The sequence below is a fragment of the Trachinotus anak genome, unplaced genomic scaffold (genome assembly GCF_046630095.1).
Source record: "Trachinotus anak isolate AG129_WGS33_773 ecotype Australia unplaced genomic scaffold, CSIRO_AGI_Tana_v1 ptg000016l, whole genome shotgun sequence".
Classification (NCBI taxonomy): domain Eukaryota; kingdom Metazoa; phylum Chordata; class Actinopteri; order Carangiformes; family Carangidae; genus Trachinotus; species Trachinotus anak.
The window spans coordinates 21,967,691-21,990,473 of NW_027273867.1; the positions used below are offsets into that span (position 1 = coordinate 21,967,691).

The following is a 22,783-nucleotide window of genomic DNA, read 5'->3' on the forward strand; positions in this document are numbered from 1 at the left end:
ACAGTGGTGGTGTTGTGCTCATTTGGATTCAACCTAAGATTTTTCTTTGTGTTTGTTTGTTTTGCTTGTTCTCTTTGTTGTATTTTTAATATCACCTGCATAAAATATTTTTTACGCATCTTATTTTGTTTGATTGTATGTCCTCATGACTTTTCATCATTTACTAATGTTTTACTATTGTGTATAAAAGTAAAATAACATGAAAAGCAGATCGCACAACAAACAGGTTTGACCAGAGAATAAAATGAACACTGTGCTGAATAACTAAAGCTGGGATAAGAGGCCTCTTGGAGTAGCCGACATAAATAAACCATCCCTCTCAATCCAGACACGTGCCTTCTCTCTGTGAATTTGACAGCTCTCAGTTTTATATGGGCCACAGTGGCCCTGGAGGATTTTACAGCACTGTACATAAAATAAAAGAGCATTTAGATTTCCTTTGTTGTGGTGCAGAGCAGGGACAGAGCAGCAGCAGCTACAGGTCCCTTTCTGCCCTGCCTGCCCTCTGAAAATTACTCTGCAGAAGAGACTGTCTGGTCAGATCTCTGAGCTGCACAAAAGACAGGCTTTTTGACTCTTTGTGGCAAAGCTCTGGTGCTGAAAATGAGCCAAAAAACATCAGTCTCCGCTTGTCAGCAATGAATCCAGATGCTTGATTGACACATGTGTGTTAATGACTAGCATACTTTTGGACAAATGACAGTGTACTGTGAAATAAAGCATTATCCTCTTCTTTCTGTTCTTCCTGCTCAGGTTTCCTTTTCATCCCAACCCAGTTAGTTCCTGATGTTCGCTCTTGTTCAGGATAGAAACTGCTGAACAGAGTGAGAAATTAAAATGATCACATTTGGGTCCTCTTAGTTAGAGCGTCTGTGTTAGCCAGAAAAACTGAATTTTAAAAGCCTGAATCTCTAAGACAATTGAAAAAGTATGTGCTACAGAAATATAAATACATACAGTATAATAACAGTATTCTTTGCAAATGGACAATGTTCTCTATTACTACTGGCCCTAAGAAATCAATGCATAGACTTCTGATTCTAGAGGGACTATATGATGGCTTTACTTAACCATACCATTATGCTAACAAGCAGGTATTTCTTCGCTAAAAATACTTGAGTTGTAAACCTGATGGGTTTTTCTGCATATCACATGACCTCAGGAGTCACAACTCACAACTTCTGCATTCATAAAGCAGCAATGTCAAATGGTTTGAATAAAGGTCAATGTCAGAGTGTCAAGATTTGATTAAATCAAGGTTTTCTTTTATTCTAATGCTGGTATCTTTTTACTCAGGCAGCATACAGAGTTGGATATTCAGAATTTCATTTCCACACATCATAATACTTCTGTTAGTGGAAGCTTGTAAAACTGCATTTAGATTGATGTAGGTGAAAAAACACTAAACTCAGACTGACAGATTTCCTTCAGTGTTGGCAGTTAAGTCTGGGACAGTTTACTGCCTTCAAAAATATATTATTAAACAATGACATGAAAACATGAAAAGTGTGAAGAGAAAGCCTTTTCTGAGCGTTTACTCTGGTGAAGTGTCTTAGGCCCAGCTGAGCTGAGGCCAGCTGTCTCAACACTGTAGTGTTAAAAAGTCGAGCTGACAAAAAACCCATAAGCCCTCAGTTTAGATCCACTATAGAGCCACTGTCTGCTAGCGTCTGCTGTTTAGGACCTCTCTCTCTCTCCTTCTCCACTGAACCTCACTCACCTCATCTCAGACTTTTGACACCCCGACTTTGCTCACACTAATGCAAACACACCCAGGTATGTGCGCACACACACACTCTCAGGTGCAGGTAATCGTATAGATGCACACATGCACACCTTGGTCAAAGGCACAGATCAGAGAGGGACAGAGAATTGTGGGTAACAGACTTAGCTAAAGTGGCTTATGGGGCCCGGCCAAACCACACCAGGCAAATCCAATTCAACAACCTCCCTGACCATAGGGAACCAGACAGAGAGACAGAGAGAGAGAGAGAGAGGAGGGTTTGCATTTTACTGAAAAGGCTTTCGTGTCAAGTGAATACTTCACAGAAATGAGAGAGAGGGAAACAGAGGATTGTGAGTTTCTTTCTCTCCAGAGATTAAGGATGAAAGACGGAGAAAAGAGGGAAAAAAACAGAAGGAAAGGAGAGATGAGTGTTGGCCTCTGCTCCTCTACGTTTATTTCTCTCATGTGTACTCGATGCTTATCACACCAACATGTTTAAATAAAAAAGCAGCCCGTACAGGCACTTTGACCCTTTCATTTTCTCACATGAGGAAAAACAGGAGGGAGACATCACCTGCTGGCTCACTCTCACCCTCATTCATTTGTTTTTTTTCACCTGTTCATTCATTTGTTAAATGATTTTACTTCCTCATTTATTCATCCACACATTCATGTTCATTTATTCATCCTTTAGACTGTACTCTGTTATTTAAAATTGAAATCATTGATTTTTTTCACTCTATCATTATTTTATTCATACACTTCATTAATGCATTGGCTTTTTTATGGTTCTTTACCTTTTTAATCCAGTCAGCTGTTTATTCATTAGTTCCCTCAGTCACTGTTTTTTTCACTGCTTTTATTCATTCAATTTACTGATTCATTCACCTGTTAATTCTCTGATACTTTAACCTTCTCATTCATTTATTATTCATTTATGCACTCACTCATTCAGTTATTCATTCAATCATTCATTCACTCCCTCACTCCCAGCCTCCACCTCTTCTCCTTGTTCTCTCATCATGTCTTTTACTTTAATTTCTTAAAGAACCAACAGAGAAACTGACCCCCCCCCCCCCCCCAAACAGCAGCCAGTGGTTATATGTTGCCTGTCAAAGCCGCCAGGAGCAGCTCTCATTAAAACCTTGACCGTTTTTCTCCTCCTGACACCTACTTAAGGTGATAGCCTGAATTACCCCTGCACGGCTCGGCATGCACACCCACCCCCCATCTGTCATTTGAAATTTCCGCCTGGATGGATTAAGGTGGTGGGGATGGGGACAGGGGAGCCACCGGCACCGTCACCCTCTAGAAGCCCCACTCGAATATGTTCACACACTTCAGCACACATACACATCCAGTTTATGTCGAATCAGTGACCAACATGTAGCAAAGTTTTAAAACCTCCACAGGTGGTGAGATGAGCAGATGCAGGTGAAATAAGATCTGGTGAACTTTGACCTTTAGCAAGTCTTCATCAGGAAAAAAAACAAACAAATTTAACAGATTTTTTTCACATTTTCTGCTGTAGTTTGTTTAAGCAAACTACAATATACTGGCTGATTCCATTAACTTCCACATTTGTGTGCGTAAAACTTTTACAAACAGACTTGTCGTAACACTATAATAAATGTATTGATACTATGCTGCAAAAATATCACAGATAAGTGTTACAGCCCTTTAAGAATATTATAGGAACACTACAGTGATACCACTGGAGAAAAACTACCACAAAGTGCACTGCTATTATTGATCACATTTAGCAAATCACTAAAGTAATATTATAGTGATCACGAGGTATTAAAGTGTAGCATAAAGGCATGATAGGGTCATTATAGTAAGTAACTACTGATTGACAGACCCACTGCAGATCCCTTCAGGGATACACCAATTACAGGAATATTACAGAACAACAGAATTAAAGTAAGTCCTTTAAGGAATAATAAAGTATTTATTATCAGCTTTATTTGCATTTGAATTTTAGTCTTGCAGAAATTGTCACTCTATTTTCTTCTCACATCATCTCCTGTGTAGCCAAAGTTTCTCCCTCAACCGACTTGATACTCCTGTTTTCCCAATGTGGCCCCAGTCAGAGATCAATACCCTCTGATCGATAGATGCCAATGAATATTCCCCCCTAACCTGACCAAGAAAGACTGAAAAGACTGAGAAGAGAGGAGTGAGGAGACAGGAGAGAGGAGACAGATGGGATGGAGCTTGAGATGGATGGATTGCCATGAATGAAAGAGCAAAAGATGAGGAGGAGAGTGTGGCGCCTCTGTGGGACTGTGACGGATGCTAATGAGCCATATATTCATGCATCCAATTTTGGGTGTTTAACATTTTGGATTTATATGCAAGTAAGTATTTTAGTTCAACTGTGCTTTTTTAGTTGAAAAATTCACTTTTATCTTTTCGGGGAGGTATAGAGGAAAAGACAACAGTGGGAAAAAAATTATGCACCTCTAGGATGAGATATTTAATGTTCAAATTTTCCTTCAATTTCAGGCAGCTTAGAAAAAGTAAAAACATTACTAATTCACAAGGTGATTTGAATTTTTATACAGGTGTAACTAATTTAAGCCCTTGGCAGATTTTTTCCTTTACAAATTACACCTGAAGACTCCATAAGGTGTTAAATAACTTTGTATGGTGCAAATACAAATATGGAAAATTGCTTGGTAAGATGAAAGTTGTGTGCTGTAACATATTTAGTCAAATACAGAACATTAAAGGTAAAAAGTAGATGATCTAAGCATGTCATTTCTTTTAGCTTACAGTGAAATTTAAGGTGAAACTAAAATCAGAAAATAACATGTTTTGTGAGTCATATATTGTAGTTAAACCTGGAAAATGTTGAAATGGAGGTAAAGCTAATGACCGGGTTTTATTCTTTGTGTTGGTGCACAGTGGCAAGAAAGGACCGGTGAAAAGGCGTCTTACCGGGGCTGGACCGCGGAGCCAGCGAGGACTTGAGTCTCCAGGCGCTGAAGTCGGACGCTGTTCTCTGAAAGACGAAGGGGACCGGCAGGGGGACAAACATGGTCCTCTGTCGACCTGGGGGTCGTTGTTTTTTTTTTTTTTTTTTTTTTATTTTAGTCTCACTTTTCTTACTCTCTTATCCGTCGTCCGTCCGTCGTTCTTTTGCCTGTCTTCGTATGCTTTCCAGGTTTGTGGACAGCCGTTTGTAAAGACGCTGGGATGTTTGGAGAAAGGAGATTCAGTATTTGGCTTTTTCTTCCGTGCCTCAGTGGATTCACATGTCTCTGTTTTTGGATTTTATAGCTCTGGGATACAGATGGATATTATGGTCCTCTCACTTGTCAACTAGTCCGGCACACACACGCTACACACAGCAGGACGCGCAGCGACGTCTGTTTTGCTTTGGGAGAAAAAATAAAGCTACCAGTGGTGATCCATGCAGGCTAATACAGACTGCAGGTAACTGGACAATGGATAATATGTGTTATCATTGCACCCATGTGAATCTAGTGCAGTTGGTGCTCCTCTCTCAGCTGCTCTGCACTGGATGTAACACAGACACAATTAGACTCCATTTATTGTGTCCAGACAGCCGTGCGTAAAGATCGCAGTCTGCCTCTCTCCTCCTCGGCTCGGGGTTGCTTTGGTTTAGGTTGGGAAAAGATAGATTTCTCCTCCTGCAATGTCATGAAAAGTCTCAAACAAACACTGTCCACCGGTGAATCCTCGGTATGGAAAATGGGGGAAAACTGTCCTTGTACGACTGGAGTTGCTTCTTTCTGATTCTCGTAAAGATTTGGTTAGTAGCTGGCTGGTCTGCTGAAGAATACATGCACAAAAAGCGACACAATAATAAAACGCAAAACCATTATTTGGTAAAAGACAGAAATAATCAAATAATAAAGTAAGGCTACGCAGGCACCTCCTGTCTGACTTTCGCTCCTCCCTCTCCTCCCCTCGCTGTTCCTCTCTTTCCCTCTTTCTCTACCTCGGGTCACTAATTAAAGCAAAATCAATAGATAAATAAATGAATGAATCCATATCAATAAGTGCACCTGTCCTCTGGTTTCCTTCTCCAATGATGCGAAATCAAGAAAATGAGGAGGAGGGGAAGCGATACCCCTTTTCTTTTTACGCTGGAGTGTCTTTTCTTTGGCTCTGCTCCGCCATCCGCCGGTGTGTATCTCTCTCTCTCTTTCAGTCTTTCTCTGTGTGTATCCTGTGTGTGTGTGTGCGCGTATCTGCGTCCCCTCAGTTTATTTTGGGAACCCCGGTGGTTTCGGTCCGACACCGCGCAGCCTGAACGCACTCTGGCACGGCGAAGCGCTCTGGCCGGGAGACAGACACAGATACCCCCCCTTTTTTTTTTTTTTTTTTTTTTAAAAAAAACCCCTTTCCCTTCCCTCCCCTCTCTGTTCCCCCTTTCTCTCTCTACCCCCATCACCCCAACACACACACGCATATACACACATACATATACATACAAACAGACACACACAACCCCACTCTCTCTGTCCTCCGGTGGGGTCTTTTTTGCCTACATTTGAACATTTATCGTCACTTTAGTATGAAGATCAATATTATAGAAGCCAAATGTAAAGACTATTTACATGTGTGGGACAGACTACAATACGTTGACAAGGATTATATTAAAATCCATTTCATCACAGGGCTGATTCTCAAAGAGTCTGGCCTATGTTGACTTTGTAACATCTTTAAAATACACACCCCGCTCTACACATTCACACACAGACACGCACTCTCTCTCTCTCTCTCGCCCTCTTTTTGACCACTATAATCCCGTACAAGACTAGTGCAGATCCAGCCAATTGATCTTCTGATTACTTCATTATAATGAAGCCAATAATCACATCATCGCCGGCCTCCGAGAAATCGATCGCCTCTTCACAATGTGCGGACATGGATTCAGAGGGGGGAACCTTTGATGTATATTTCAGCAGGTATATCTCTCCCTCTCTCTTTCTCTCATATAGATTTACGTGGGTCTGGCCTACGCAAGGTCACCTGCAGCACTCAACCAATGTATTTTTTTTCCCACACAGAGGTGAATAATCAAAGCCTTGCAGAACCACGGGTGTTAAATTAGTAATTATCTTGGGCTCGGGAAGGCTACGTGCGTCAGTGCGTAAAATGTGCGTAAAATGTCAGTTGAGCTGAATCTAAATTGCATGCGTTTTTCCAATTAAGGCTCGGTGAGAATGTTTTAGCTGCCTTTCTGTGTGTGTGTGTGTGTGTGTGTGTGTGTGTGTGTGTGTGTGTGTCCGAGGAAAGGTGCCTCCCGGCCATCACCTCTCTCCTCTCCTCACATCCTCACTATAGTCTGCACCACCCGGCTGCCGGACGCACCGCCCCAGTCTGCGCTGTGCATTCTCACTCAAGATTATCGCCAACATGGATTTTTTTAAATAGAAAAATCTATGCGCTAAATATCGCAGTCAATAAAAGAAAATCGACCAAACCACACCCCCCCCCCCTCTCTCCCTCTCTGTATACACTTCGAGGTGGGACTGAGCTGTTAATAAGTTATCGATCAATTATGACCCTCATATGTGGAAAGGCCTCGGGCACTTTGCAAATGCTAATGTCTATGAAAGGAGAGAAAGAAATATAAATATATATTGAGAGAAACTATCTGCTATACGGATAAAACATCATTAGAAGTGTCCCGATCCTCCGACTTTACAGCTGCAGTACTCAGTACCACCAGTACTGCCTGTACTACTGCAGCTGATGGTACCACTGTGGTATCTCTACTGTTGCTGCTGCTACTTCTTACATAAAAGACTTCTACAATTATTAATGTTGCCACAAAACTGCTGCTACTACTACTGCCACTGGTAGTACACTATGGTTACTGCTATATACTACAATTAAGGCAGGGACTATAGTTATTATAGTCAGTCCTACTAAGGTTACTACAGTAGGTGTCAGGGCCAGTTTACCACCACTGCTACTACAGGGGAACAACTGTCCACTCTCTCATTTAGTGTTTGTGCAGCTATTCTACTATAGTGCAGTTAATTTAACTTGTCCTATTGTTAGTGTATGAACAGATGATATTACTACTACAACTTCTACTGCGATAACTCCTGATACAGCTGATCCTCCTCCTACTGCTGCTGTTAGCCTTTGTACAACTGTCATTACTACTACTACTACTTTTCCCTCATCTACTAATATACAACCACTTTTTAAGGTAAATTTGTATTACTATTCTTTGTTAGTATCAATAGTAATAGTGCTAATGTTACTATTGCTGCTATATTTCTACTCTTAGTAGTAGCCTATACTGTGACTACTACTGCTGTGGCTTCTACTTCTACCACTACTACTACTACTACTACTACTACTACTACTCCTCCTCCAGTAATTCTACCACTGATTCTAGTATTAATAGTCAAACTGCTATTGCTACTAATCCTGCATTTCCCTTTGTAATTACTACTATTACTAACAAAACACTCTGACTACTACCATCACCACTAGTGTTCCTCTGCTGATACATTTATATAAAAAAAAATCTATTTCCATTGCCACATTTTCTAATAGTACTATTACTGCTACTAATCCTGCAACAACTGCTACTATTAGTACCAATACTGTGAGTACTTCCACTGCAGCTGTGGCATTTACTACAACTAGTACTACTATTCCTCTAGTGGTACTACAGTCACTTTTATAAGTGAGTTTATATCATATTACTACAGATTCTAGCATTATAGTTGTACTCATATTGCTACTAATGCTGCTATTCCCTCTATTTCATATACTACTACTCAGCTATTAGTATTACTAGTATTAGAGTACTACTACTACCACCACCACAGTACTTGTCCTTCTTCCTAAGACTGTGGCCTGTGATTCAGAGCATTTCCGTTACCCGCTACAGCTTTTGATGTCATCTATGCATAGACACACGTTACATCACAAAGGAGGGCCCCCCATAAAATAAAAAAAGCCCACTCCACACTCCCCCACTCCCCATTGACAGATGACATCCGTGTGTCCAACAGGCAAGAGAGGGAGGAGGAGGAGGGAGAGGAGAAGCCATATAAAGAAGCGACCGGTTGTCCCTCAAGAGCCCCCCTCACCAGATGAAGGCGAGCGCAGAGGAGCCCCGATCCAAACTCCTTCCAGACAAAAGCAATTATTTCTTGTAGAATATAGTGTGTTTTGTGCGTCCATCGCAGGAGGGGAGGGAGGTGTGCGTGGATTTGAAGGAGAGGTGAAAAATATGGCGCACGGCGGGCCTCATCAATAGCAATATGTTCTTTTTCCCTTCTGTGATACCTATCCTTTTATAACTACTCTGCAACCTGCTGCGTGGTTGCTTTGTCTGACATTGTGGGCTTATAGGCCATAGTGGACTTCTGATCAGTTACACACACACACAACAACACACATGAAGAGACAGCGGTGTGAACGGAAGCGAAAACAGATTCTGCCCCTTTCAGAACAAACCTGTTGTTTCTGATTCCAGACATGAAACTAAACTGCTGTGGTACTTGCAACAAGATTTAAAAATGATCGATATTTCTGGCAACATTAGTGAACAGCTGCTTTTTTTATGGTTTATAATGAGATAACGGATACACCTGCACACATATACACACAACTCTGTCTCCATCTAAGATGGCTTAAACCTTTGAAATCTTAAAAGAAAAACACGTTTAATATCACATTAGCTTTTCAGAGAGGAACGTTATTTGTCAAGTCAGTCGGCTTTAAGGTTTTTGCTAAAATATACAAATATATCTTAAGAAAATCTGAATAATCTGAATAAGTGAATGAATCCTTGTCACTACAAGAAGTCTGTTGCAGAGTTAGATTATTACTCTTTATCTGTCGCTGTGTGTGTGTGTGTGTGTTTGTGTGTGTGTGTGTGTGTGTGAGTGAGAGAGAGAGAGTTCATTGTTAAATGGCAATGTCATGTTGACAAACGAGGTGGTTGAATTAAATTCTCCCTCATCAATAACAAGAGGGGGCCAATCAATACCAGCTTACAATTATATCACCGCTACCACTGTAACCACACACTCTCACACACACACACACACACACACACACACACACACACACACACACACACACACAAGAGATAGTAAATAAAAGGGAAGAATAATTACCTTGCTGTAACATGGGGCTTAATAAACACTATAAAATATTCACACACACACACACACACACAGAAGCAGAGAGAATTATTACTCTTGTGTTACATGGATAATTATAAACACACAAATTTAGACACACACTCTTGCACACACATAAACAGCAGGAATCATTCGTGTAACACTGACTAATAAACACAAACACCATCTCTGTACACACATTAGTTTTAGCTTCTGACATTTTATCTATTTTCAGCATCTCTCTCTCTCTCCATCTCTCTCATTCTCTTTCTATGTCTCTCAGCCTTTCCTCTCGCAGCCTGACTAAGTAATCAATGCTGACAGATTGTCAATAGGCCGGTCTGGGCCCTGCCAATACCTCTCCTACATATCCATTATTCCTCTTAAGGCCGCAGAGGACAAACACAGAAAAGAGTAAAACACGATGCTGTCGATACGCCACCTTGATACGATCATTGAGGCAGATCAATGCTCTTGCTTACAGCTCATGAGCTCGCCTCGACCTCGAGCGTGCTGGAAATCACAGTTAGTGTGAAAATCCGTTTGTGAATATGCTTTTTTTCCCCACTGGATGTCTTCTCCTGTTCTTATCTTCATAGGCTGGGGATTTTTTCATGTATATTCTCTTTTATTTCACGCATAATTTTATTTCGACTTTGAAGATATTTTTCCTCCTGTGAATTTCCCAGTGTTCATATTTCACACATGTTCTGCATCCTATTTCATCCTGGATTGGTTGTAATGGATTTAAGATGTAAAACGCAGGACAGCAGTGAAGTGAGGGAGGGGGTGCAATATCGACTTTTTGCTGTCATTCCTGCTATCAGGTTCACACACAATCCTGTACACACACACACACACACACACACACTCATTCATGTGCTGCTTCACACACACAAACAAATTTATGTACACGCTTAGCAGCACACACATGCAAACACACCGTAGCATGCAGGAAAGCACGGAATGCAAGATATCTAATACACGCAATGACACCGTAATATGCATGAACGCACAAAAAGTGCACACATGCACGCATGCACACTGCTGGTTCACGTGCACAGAGAGGCCCAAACAGCTTAGCTTAGCACAAATGCAGCATCAAGGCTTGAGGTAATGCCAATGACATGGATGGAGCTTTCCAGCCCGTGCAGCCTGGAGTGTGAGGGTGTGCGTGTGTGTCTATGTGTGTGTGTTCGTATGTGTGTCTGTTGCAGACGTTGGGGGGAGATGAGAGCCTTAAACACTGAGAGGATCAGACCGAGCTCTCCTGGACACCATGGAATACGATCAAGAGGAAAGAGGAATGCTGTGTGTGTGTGTGTGCACAAGAATAATACTAAGACATACAGTGGCTGCAAAAAATACTACAAATATAAGAAGTAAAAGGTGTTTTGACTGCCATCCTTCACAAAGTATTCTGGTGTTGAAACAGCATATCACACAACTTCAGCATTTATACTCAAATTTAATTCATTTCTTAAGCAACAGCATCTAAACTTTACAATAAAATAGATTTTTTTGAAATTAATTTGAAATTCCTATGAAAATTAGGCAGAAATTGCTGTCTGAGCCACAGATGTGTAACTATTCATATCAAACCTTTTTCTGACAATGAAAGTCAAGCCTCTAACCCTGATCTTAACCATCACAACTTCACCTAAACCTTAGTTTAACTGTAAAACCAAATCTTAACCCTCATCAGACCTTTGAAGTTGTGAAGACCAGCCAAAATCAAAATTGCGGAAATGTCCTCACAGTGATGGTTTCCAACAAAAATTTGTCCACGCAACCATAAAAAGACACAGACACACAAACACACAAGATTTTGATTTTGGATCCTCTGAGATCTACATTTTTTCACACAAACCTTATAATGCCCTTTTCTATACTATATAAACACATTCAAGTAAACTCTTAAATATCTTTTTGCTCTCTACCTGCCTCCCTCTCTATCCGTCTTTCACTCACTTGCTCACACATACACACACACAAACATACCAAGACACGTGCACGTTCATGCTCGGCCTGCGTGGCGTTCGTGGAGAGAAAGAGAGACAGACACCGGGTGTGTGTGTGTGGGCAGATTTAGAAGCAGGGATCAATGAGAAATGTAGAAATCAATGCACTTAGCAGTGGGAAATCAATGGGGCCTAATCGGGATGCCAATGGCACAAGTCAAAACAATTAAGAAGGAAGAAAAATGTTTAACAACCCCCCCCAATCCCACCCCACCCCAGTGCTTACACAGAGGCCGAGGAGAGATGGAGGGAGCAGAGGGAAGAAAGAAAAAGAGAGCGCAGAAATAATACAAAAGGATGTGTGGAAGATAACAGTGATGTTTGGATGAGCTTAAGGGTCAAGAGAATTAAATATACTTGTACATGTACACTGCCTGAAAACTTGCAGGTTTGAGTCCAGGTCAACTGCTCAGATTACTCCGTCTTTTAGCACATTCAAGACCAGGTCGCTCACAATAATCCTTCAAAAAGAGGAAGAAACGACTTGTGGGTCAAAGAAGAAGGAAAAAAATTCAAAGAAGACAAATACAGTGAGACAAATGTACAGATACAGTCATATAGGTCATGCAGATTCAGCAATGGGCTCTGCTAAAACCAAAGGAAATGGTATGATGAAATCCATAAATTTCAATCAAGGCTGGGTCATGAAGGTTGATACAAACAAGGACCTTGCAGCTTTGCATTCAGAATGAGAATCCCTTTGTCAAGCATCCATCAATTTTTCTGTGTTAATCACACCATGCTAGGTACACCAGGTGTTCTTCTGTCCAGTTCCTCCTATGGGATCCTGAGCCATGTTCAGGCCATGTGGAGGATGGATCTCATTCTCCCAGAGAGGGCACCAAACTCCTTCGTAGGAGGTCACGCTCTGATGAAACCAGCAGAACTACATCATCAACCCAAAGCAGGGAGGCAATCCTCACCAGTCACCAAACGAAACTCTCTCCACTCTTCAGCTGAGCTTCTGCCAAATGCCTGTGTGCTGATTCAGGAGCTCTCTGGGATAACCAAGCTCAACAAGAAGTCCCTCTTCAGTTTGTCTTCACTTCATGTATCCAGCTGCAGATTTTGGGATGGACTTCTGGCAACAATTTTGAGCAGACAGCGAGGGATCATTAGTATCCCCACAGTCATTTCCACCTGAGCGACTCTGATAAAGGAGAGTTGGTGAGGAGTCCAACTAGAAGTAGTTGGTACAGCTCCAAATCTTTCCCGAATGGTTACATTGCGCATCCCAAAAGCCAGTTCTCATCATCACAAATCAATCCACCAAAGCTCCTCCTTTTCATTGCCACCAGACGCATCACAGTGGACCGCTACACCTAACCTTTCAGGTGGGCATCTGATATGGTAGTGGCATCCTGTTCCTAAAAGGGGCTGAGACTGACGAGACCCCGGGTGTACAGATCGAGCCTAAATGAGGCCTGACTCCAGGAGAAGGTTTTGCAGATGAAGATGTAAACTCTCAGTCTGGCCCCTCACCTGAGGCCAGTTTGTAAGGGAGACGCTACCAGGAGCGACAGCACCTCAAGAACACAACTCTCATGCTCACAAGGGCACAGTCTGTACAGAGCAAAGCGATTCTATACACCCATATTCTGTTTTTTTGGCTGTAAAAGCTGTTTTGTTTTTGCCATCACAAAGAAAAGCAGGCGTGATCTTGAATTCTAATACCTTACAATGAATTCAAATAATGACAAGATGTAATTTTCTCCTCTGTGAAACATGACACCGTCTGAATCCACTGTAACTGACAATTTCACCTAACCACAGCTGCTTTCTCCGTGAAGAATAAAAACTACAAATGATTTGCAGCCACCTTTCAAGTCTACAGAGGGCGAAGGTTTTTGGTGCTCAAAAGATTTTGGGTGGAGTATGACTTTAATGAGCTGACACAGATGAAAGGATATGAAAGTATTGGCAGTGGGGCAGAGCAGGTGAAGAGGGAGAGGGAGCGAGAGAAGCAGTTTTGTTAGATGCCTCCTGCAACTCATAAAATCTGTCAATAAAAGTATTTCTCTCTAAAAAATGACTGATTGAGATGACACTACAACATGACACAAATACACCCAATGGCACACTTGGAGAGAGAAGGTGGACAGGTAGCCAGAGGAGAGCCATACAAACAGAGGGAAACTATCTAAGGGTATGGACAGGCTGCATGCCACAGGACTGCGGCTGGGTTTGGTGTGTGTGTGTGTGTGTGTGTGTGTGTGTGTGTGTGTGTGTGTGTGTGTGTTGTGGGGAGGTGGTGGTGGTGGTGGGGTTGATCTGGGGCCAATCAATAACAGCAGGCTCTCTTACGACCCCTGAGTTCCTCCTGGCTTGGCTGGCAGGCTGGAAATCAATGGGCCGGGCCAATAATTCAAGATGGTGTGTGGATTAGTGAACTGTCAACTAATCAGAGAGTTACTGAATCTGACACCACAGCTATTAACCTATCGATATGACACTTGGCACTGACACACACTCACACACGTGGATATGTATTGATGAACACGCATGCACATGGAAACACGTATGTAAAGGCCTGAGGGCAGCTCGCACGCCTCCACACATGTGGACCGACACACAGAAGAGTTGTGGATTACACACATGCATGAATCCATATTAATTTATGCATACATACACACTTTGTGGATATACGTAAACTTGGGGAGATCTGGATAGTATGCGTACTCAGACATACACAAATGTAATACTGCATGGTTGGAAGCATAAACATAACCAGCGGTCTCATTCATTAACACTACTCGATTGCACACACATACACACAGATTAACACAACAGACACACTAGTGGTAAAACAATTTAGACAGTAAATCAAAGCAAAATCCATCAATAACTAAAATTGACCTCTCCTAGTTATTTAGCATTTAAAATCAGTGTAGTGATGTTTAATAACACACTGTAATGTAGTTGAAAGCAGATTTAAATGTTCATTAATGTGTTGTAACTATACCCATAAGTGGAGGTTGGTGTGTAACAGATAATAAATAAATGACGACATAGTAAAACACAGCTGCAATAATTTAAAATATGTCTTAATAGGATAACTTATAACTATTGACATATACTGTACAATAATAATATTGTATATTTTTCTTAAGGTTGTCCATGAAAAAGACAGCTTGCTTTACCTGTATAAATAAAGATTTGAATGAATGAAGGAATAAACACGTAAAATATCCTTTTATCTGCGGGGGACTCAAAATAAACTACAAAGGTATTACTGAGTGGCAGGGCAAATAGGAACTGTGCTCACATATTCATGTTGCTTCATTATGCACATATACACAGAAACACATAGTGTAAATTAGAGAAAGATCCATCAATGAATATTAAAGCTCAATTAACTTAATTATTTGTGACATCTAATTCATTAATTTACACTGCATATGGAAAAAATAGCAAATAGAATCAAGATGTAAAAATATGTAAATAACCTATTTTAAAAAAAATATCTTTTTGGATTATTCTGCATTACATTTATGTCATGGACTAAGAAAAAATATTTTCCCTCATTGATAAAGTGCCTTTTGAAAGGCCTTAATATATCAGTTATTTAACGATAAATCAATAGACACCAATTTAAAGAGCGTAGTATAAAGAATATAGTAGAATATAGAGAATATAGTATGTTAACAACATTCGTCCTGCTTCTCAAACACCAGCCTTAAATAAAAGCATACTTTAAATGTGCTTCATTTGAAATACACAGAACATGCACTGACCCCTATTCAGCTGTCACAGTTCATTTAAGGATAATTTGAAACAGCCATCAGTCAGTTTCATTACATTACGTATTATGTGAGCGCCGCTGCTTTGACCCTTGACCTCTACGCTACTAATGGCTCTGAAATTTGGTGAACCAGAAATTTCAGTGTATTCCACTGTTATAGGCATTGTGTGTCTCCATATCTCAATTGTGTTGTTAAGTGTTGATGATGACGGAGCCTGCATACTAAATTTATATTTATAACCAAATTAGCACTAATGTCCATTTGTTTAAGTTTTAAAGTGAACAACTATTGATATTAACATAAGCTGTGATTTCACACTTTGTGTGGTTACACTTGGAGAACAGTTCAATGCACCATGAACATTTCTGTCAGGTTAAAAAGGAGTAATCTCTACATAAAAAGCAGGGTGAACTGAGTTAAGGTGGCTCTACCCTGCACTACACCTCTGCTTTTATCCACAGTTCATATCAGGATTCCTTGGTGCTTCGTTAATATGTAGACTCTCTGATCTTTTCATATTCTCATGTTCCTCGAGTGTGGAACTACAGGCTTATACTGTGTCAAGGGTGCTGGTTCATTTTACATTATTCGCCTCTATTCTTCTGTCCTTTTCTACTTTTTCTGGGGAGCAAAAGGAGATTATTTTGGGGGGTAATTCCATTGAAACTGCTCTGAAATAACTTGACTTGGCATGTGCCTATACAAGGCTCCACAAAAGGCTCCAGGAATACTATTCAGTAATGGGGTAAAGCAAGGGAAGAAGCAGGACAAAAAGCCTCTGTGTGTGTGTGTGTGTGTGTGTGTGTGTGTGTGTGCTACAAGAGCAACTGAAATGAGGGAGAAGAGAGAGAACAAAATCACCTGAGAGAAAATAAGACAGCTAGGGGCATGGAAAAAAAAGGATGAATGAGCAGCAAAGGAACTAGTGGAAAATAATCAAGTGTTGAGAAGAAGAGAGGCAACAGTAGTTTGCGATCCTACAAAAATAAGACATGATAAGAATAAGAAAGAATAAGAATAATTTTCATAACTAATTAGCGTAGTCATATACTTGTCACCATTACATTTTAGGTCAGTTTTTTAGGTTAAGATCTGGGTAAATAGTGTAAATTTTCTAACCACAGATTCTGCAATTTTTCATATATTTTTGTATATGTGTATAATAGTATGTATAATAATGAATACAAAAAGAGGAGAGGAGGAGAGAAAGAAAACAAAACAGACTACAGTATCAGAGGGTGTAGAAGAGATGGCGCTGGGTGGGGACAGGCTGGTCCACACTGCCGTCTGACGATAAGAGCTGCAGAAAGAAAGACGGAGAGAGAGTCCAGGGCTAAAAGAAAGAGGAACAGAGAAAGGTTACAGCATTATAGTCGCCAAGAGAAAGGCAAGGGTGGGTGAGTGGGTGGGGAGGGGTAGGTTCATGGGCCTCCCACACACACTCCGGATTAGGAAACATATGCAGTGGAGCAGCGAGGGATTAGGGGGTGAAGGAGAGCTGGAAGAAGGAAAAGAATGTTTTTTGGGGAGGAGAGGAGGGGTGACGGGGAGGGATGGAAACACAAGTGCTCGGCCAGGCGTATTTCCACCCCGCTTTCATCCTCCATCCCCTCCTCTGCCGTCCTCCTCCTCCACCCACCTACTCACCTTCATCTTTCAACCACAGGGATGACGAGATTGGTGTGCAAGGACTCTGAGAGACATGGGAGGACGCCGCTTTCTGGCACTATCCTTTGATTGAAGTTATTTGCTGCAAACACAAGTAAGAGTAAAAAACATTGTAAAAAATGTTAGAATAAGTGAAAACCTTGAACTTAATTCCTTTTAGTTTCCTTACATGACCACTGACATGGTGTTGCTCTGTGTGCTAAGAGTTTTCACTCAGAAAAATGAACAGAAAGAATTTCAGGTTAAAGTTTAACAGACACACTAAATAAGAGATGAGTTTAAAAAAAAAAAAAACACTCACTTCTTCACTACTCAGCAGTTTGCTCTGTAGTGAGCAGGAAGCTGAGATTTCACACACTTACCAATCATTATCATTTTGTGTAATAACTGACAGATGTAGAGTCACTTGACTTTTTTCATTCCTTTGTGGGAGTTTTATTATACAAAGCATAAACTTTAAACACAGAATTCAGACACTCAAAAAGAAAATGGTGGACAGTAGCTATAGTGCATTATACCACAGTGTCTACAGCCAACCAGCACCACCCACAGAAAGGATGCTGTTAAAATATGTGTATACATGCCCAAACTAACATGCACAGACATGTACTTCAAGAATTTAATTATATTCAAAGTAAAGCAGTTTTCTGATGACTGCAGCTGTCTGGAAAACAACCTCACCAGGTTATGAGAGTTAAAATAAGGTAAAAATCTATTCAGCAGATGAGGGACTTGGATTACTTATCAGTCTTTTAAATGACTGTTTTCTCACCTACATGGACAAAATGACTCGATATTCTATGCTGTGGATTTTCACCATGTTTTTACTTCTGCCCCTCCACCCGCCCCTACTGCAAAACAATTCCCTTTGGGGATAATTAAGTTAAAATTCAAACTATGTGCATTTAAAGGTAAATTCATAAAAGAGAAAAACTATTTTCAGGCATTCAAACATTAAACTCCAAATTTTTTCCTTATTTTTGTTTTATTGGTGGTTTTCCTCTTGGCTACCACAAGACATACCAGACTCTAATGCAAATATTTAACAAATCTTGCAAACCTATTACTATTACAATACTATATACTATACTCTGATTATTCACAATAGTTGAGTTATGGCATGCACTAGTATCAATCCATAATGCATGATCTTTACCATACCAATACATGAAGAAATATATCTTTAAAAATTATGGTAGAAATTCAACATCTGTAAGTGTGAAAAATAATATTGAAAATTACTTCCAGTGATCCCACCAAAATTTGAATTTTTAATTCAAAATGACCATATATGTAACTCCCACATTAAAATTCTCTTTCATGGTCAAAAATATATATTATGCAAGTTGAAGAACTTGCTGCATCTGGCTACAACATGTGTGTGAGGATGTCCACTTGAATGTACACTGTTTTTAGCAGTAATTGTGTGTGTGAGCTGATGCTTGTGCGTGTTTTATGCCTGAATGCGTATTTCTGTGTGTGTGCGTGCACATATGTGTTTGGGGTGCTACAGGGGGTCACAAGTCAAGGTCAGGTGATAATTCGCCTGAAAGCTGCAGAGAGATGAAGGGATAGAGGGACAGTGGAGCCAAAGGAGATAGAGGAAAAAGTAAAAGAGAGGAATGAAATGATAGCAAAGTGATACCAAGAAGGAAAAGAAGGCTATTCCCGGCGTAAGAGGAAAACATGTAACTGCAACTATCTACCAATCTATCATTGTTCTCTTCTGGCCAGCTTCCCTCAGCTTGTCTTTTGTTTGGTCTTTGTAATTTTTCTCTCTTTCTAATTTCATCCACTTTTTGTCTTTTTCATGTCTCTAGCTTTCAGTGGTTTGGAAAAAAACCCGTCGGTTTTAATAGGACAGTGTATGATTACAAGATCACATTTGGTATAAAAATGTGAATTGACACACTAAACAATCTTAAAATCCTACCAACTGCGATCCTCTATCCTTTGCTACTGCCTCACTCACACTCACACTCACACACACACACACACACACACACACACACACACACACACACACACCAATCTTTATATTAAACAATTGACATAATATTTCACTTGCACTTTTCCCTTAAAATTTTTCTTTCCCTCTCTTCCTCCATAAATACCACCCTCTTTCTACCCTCACACACACACACACACACACACACTTGGCCCTGAGAGGTCAACCTTCGGTAGATGGGGTCAGGCGTCTGGGATGAAGTTGACCTTTGACCAGCAGGGCGCGATCTCCTGCATGCATCCTAACCAGCTGGACAATGAGCCAGCCACCCAACCATCACTGTGTCTGCTTATGTGTGTGTGTTTGGACTATAGTGTGTAGTCACATGTGCATGTGTATATATTTTTTTCTGTTTGTGTGGGTTTTGGTGATGCGTGTGCTATCATGTCTGTAATTGTATGTTCTAATGTATGTGGTTGACTGTGTGTGTGTGTGTGTGTGTGTGTGTGTGTGTCTATACTAAGAAATTAGATTTACCTCGTCAGTTTCAGAGGGACGGGGTCACACTGCTTGTTACCGCCGTCGACTAACAAAACAATATTGATCAGGCCGAGGTCATCCACTGTCGAATCCTGTCTTTAGTCTTTCCCACAAAAGCTCATCACTTCCTGTCTTCTTCCGTAGTCGAGGTTAATATCTCATTAACGGCTATTATCTCCACACCAGTCACCACGGCAACACCATCGGGACATGAGCTGACAATTCCCCGTAGCCTGCATCCTGTGGATCAGACAGGCATTGACCAGATTATTGGAAATCAATCCGGGCAAGTTACTGTTTCCCTGACCTCCCAAGCTTCATTTCCACTATTTATTGAGGAACGCTGGTCAAATGTCGACTATTGTGAGGTTTACACAGATGTCAATACATGCAATGACGAGAATCGATGTGCAATGGCTATTATGGTTGTGGTTAATCATTTTGAAATTCATAAATCTGACATTAGCTGGAAGCTATTTGATGTCAAAAAAAAAAAAAAAAAAGGAGTTAGTGATATGGATTTAAATGATTTTAGATTTATTATATATCTGCTGGGGTTATTGTTTCTTTTTTGCTGATTGCAGCATTTTAAAAACATTTTCTGTACGGTAAAATGTCCAGCAGAAATTCAAAAATATATTTGTAGATGTTATCAGTATATTTGGAATTAATTCATTTGATACTACTGAGATTCACAAAGATGACAGTGAAGCACAGGGGGGGGGAGCAGCTCTATATATGAGGGGCTTTTTTCTTCCTTATCAGTCACTAGACAGTCCTGATCCTTATTTTCCACGGAGCAACTCTTATTTAGCAGCCTACTAACTAACAACTTTACTGCTGCTATATTTCCATGATTACACAACTCTATCACAATTATTAGTTAACAGTATGATTCTTATGACATTTACATATTCTAGGTGTGAATGGTTAACTTTTAACTCTATATACCAAAATTATATAAATGCTATCATCAAAAAAAGCAGGTCAGATCCAAGAATAATTATGAAAGGATTGTATTGTCATGAAAATGCTGGGACAGTAAAGCTGTTATTTCTGTAGGCTGTGTAATCACATTTCTTCCATTTAAGCTTAGAGCAGCAGGGGAAATTAGACAGTAACATGTATTTCAGTGCATTCATGCTCAGGTTAGCTACTTAGCTATTAAGAATCCATCCTGAATTACTGGGTTTGTGTGTGAATCCTCCTGCTTCATATTTACATCCAGGTTCACAGCTGACCTGGAGAACTTTACTAGTTCAGCCTACTGCACTGAAGCTAAGAGGAGTTAGCTTTGCAGCAACAGTATAAGGTTTTACATCATTTTCTGTTTAATTCCAGCTTTAAATAGAGATAAAGAAGATTCACCAGATATTCCCAGTGACATCCAGCCCACTGTCCCATCAGGACCACACTAGCGTCACTGAAACCACCGGGTCCGGACACGTGCGTCGTGCTGGTGACAGGGAGGTTGATGAGGCGCCTTCATTCGGTTCCACTCACTCACTTCCGGCCACGTTGTTGTGAACCTGCCAGGTGAGTCTCACCTGAGCAGCTAACGTGTTGGGTTTTCCTGAATATTCCTCGCCGCTCCTTCAGCGGCGCACGGTTCAGTAGTTTCATATAAATAATAATAGTAATCAAACACAGTCATCGTGAGCCCACAGGCCACTTACCCGGGATTAGAAACGAGCCGGCTCCGCCTGGAGTTCGCTGCGTGCGCGCTGATGGGTTGCGGTCATGGCAGAGTGGCCGGCTGACCTTTGACCCAGGGGTCAGGGCGGCGGGGTGTGGTTTGCGGGGCCACAGTGACAGACGCTGATGGAAAAAGCAGAGTCTGTGATAAAACAAATAATGACAGAGCAGCCTCGCTGACAGCTATAACGTTTTGTTTTACTGGTTTAAAACAGCTATTTACAATTATCCCTTTAAATCAGGCCCTTGGAGGAGGTTGTGTTCATGATGCAAATGCAGTGACAGTTCTTTCTTTTTTTTTAAATAAAAAAGCAATCACATAACACACACCTGCAGCATGTTCTTCTCCTTTTGTTTTCCTGCATTCTTGAGATTTCAGGAATCAGACCAGGAACCAGGAGCTCCAGGTGGGACCCGCCTGTAATCTGTAAACAGGTGTTGGCCCACATGAAAACGTTTATCATTTGGACCAGGAAATGCAGAAACTTTCGTGATCTCCAGGGGACACCTGGGCCTCTAGATATGAATTTACGGTTATTATTCATCAATTCAGATGAAAGTCAAACCGTTGAAAATCGATCGATGACAGATGGTCATTGGTAATTTTCAGCAATAATAAGGAAATATTCCACTGACGTCATAAGAGTCTGAACCAGGGCCCGATGCATGTTATTAAAAAAGGACCAACATTTTCATTTATGCAAAAAAACAAAAACCAAAACAAGAACAAACTAAACGGGCCATGATAGATGCGAATGAAGCAACATTTCCTGTCCCTCTTTCTGTTTCGATTTCGTTGAGATAATGTATTCAAACATTTAATTTCGTTTAGTTTCACTTTGCTGCTTTTAATAAAATATTTTCCTCCCAGATTTTGAATATTTTTAGTGACAAATAATCAAACTTCTTTCGGTTCTTCCAGCGCGTCGGGAGCGGGCCATTTACATTCAATGCATACATCAAAACTTAGGCGAATAAAATAAAGTCAAATAGGTTTTTTTCAGAGTGAATAGACACTGTGTGCAGCATAACTGTTATTTGGTATTTATTATAATTACTGGTGGCAACAAATATGTTTTTTCGCCTCTGTGGCTTATTTGCATATAAGCAAATATATCTCAATTCGTAGAATACGCACGAAGCTTCTTGCAATTTCTTTAAATTTGATAAAAGTAGTCTACATTTTAACAACCACAACGAAAAAAATAATCACTTATTTAAATTTACACTTTCAAGAATTGAAAACACATCGTTAAATTTAGAGACAAATGAAAAGCAGCATGGTAAGTTTTCTTTAATGTATCAAA

The 22,783-nt window shown here is 40.6% G+C and overlaps 1 protein-coding gene across 2 annotated transcripts in view; it reads right to left on the reverse strand.

The window, feature by feature from the left end:
• The window catches only part of pou2f2a (POU class 2 homeobox 2a), a 71,611-nt gene extending 51,699 nt beyond the window's left edge, over window positions 1-19,912 (reverse strand). The window contains exons 1-2 of one of the 2 annotated variants that reach the window (XM_071500646.1): window positions 19,779-19,912; window positions 17,273-17,375 (exon numbers count right to left, since the gene is read on the reverse strand). Coding sequence is in view for 1 of the 2 variants with exons in the window: in XM_071500645.1 (XP_071356746.1) it covers window positions 4,670-4,769 (100 nt within the window). In the remaining variant the exon portion in view is untranslated. Of the gene's footprint in view, window positions 1-4,669; window positions 5,335-17,272; window positions 17,376-19,778 lie in introns of those variants that run through there. The other variant, XM_071500645.1, reaches the window with a different exon arrangement.
• Window positions 19,913-22,783: the final 2,871 nt, after the last annotated feature.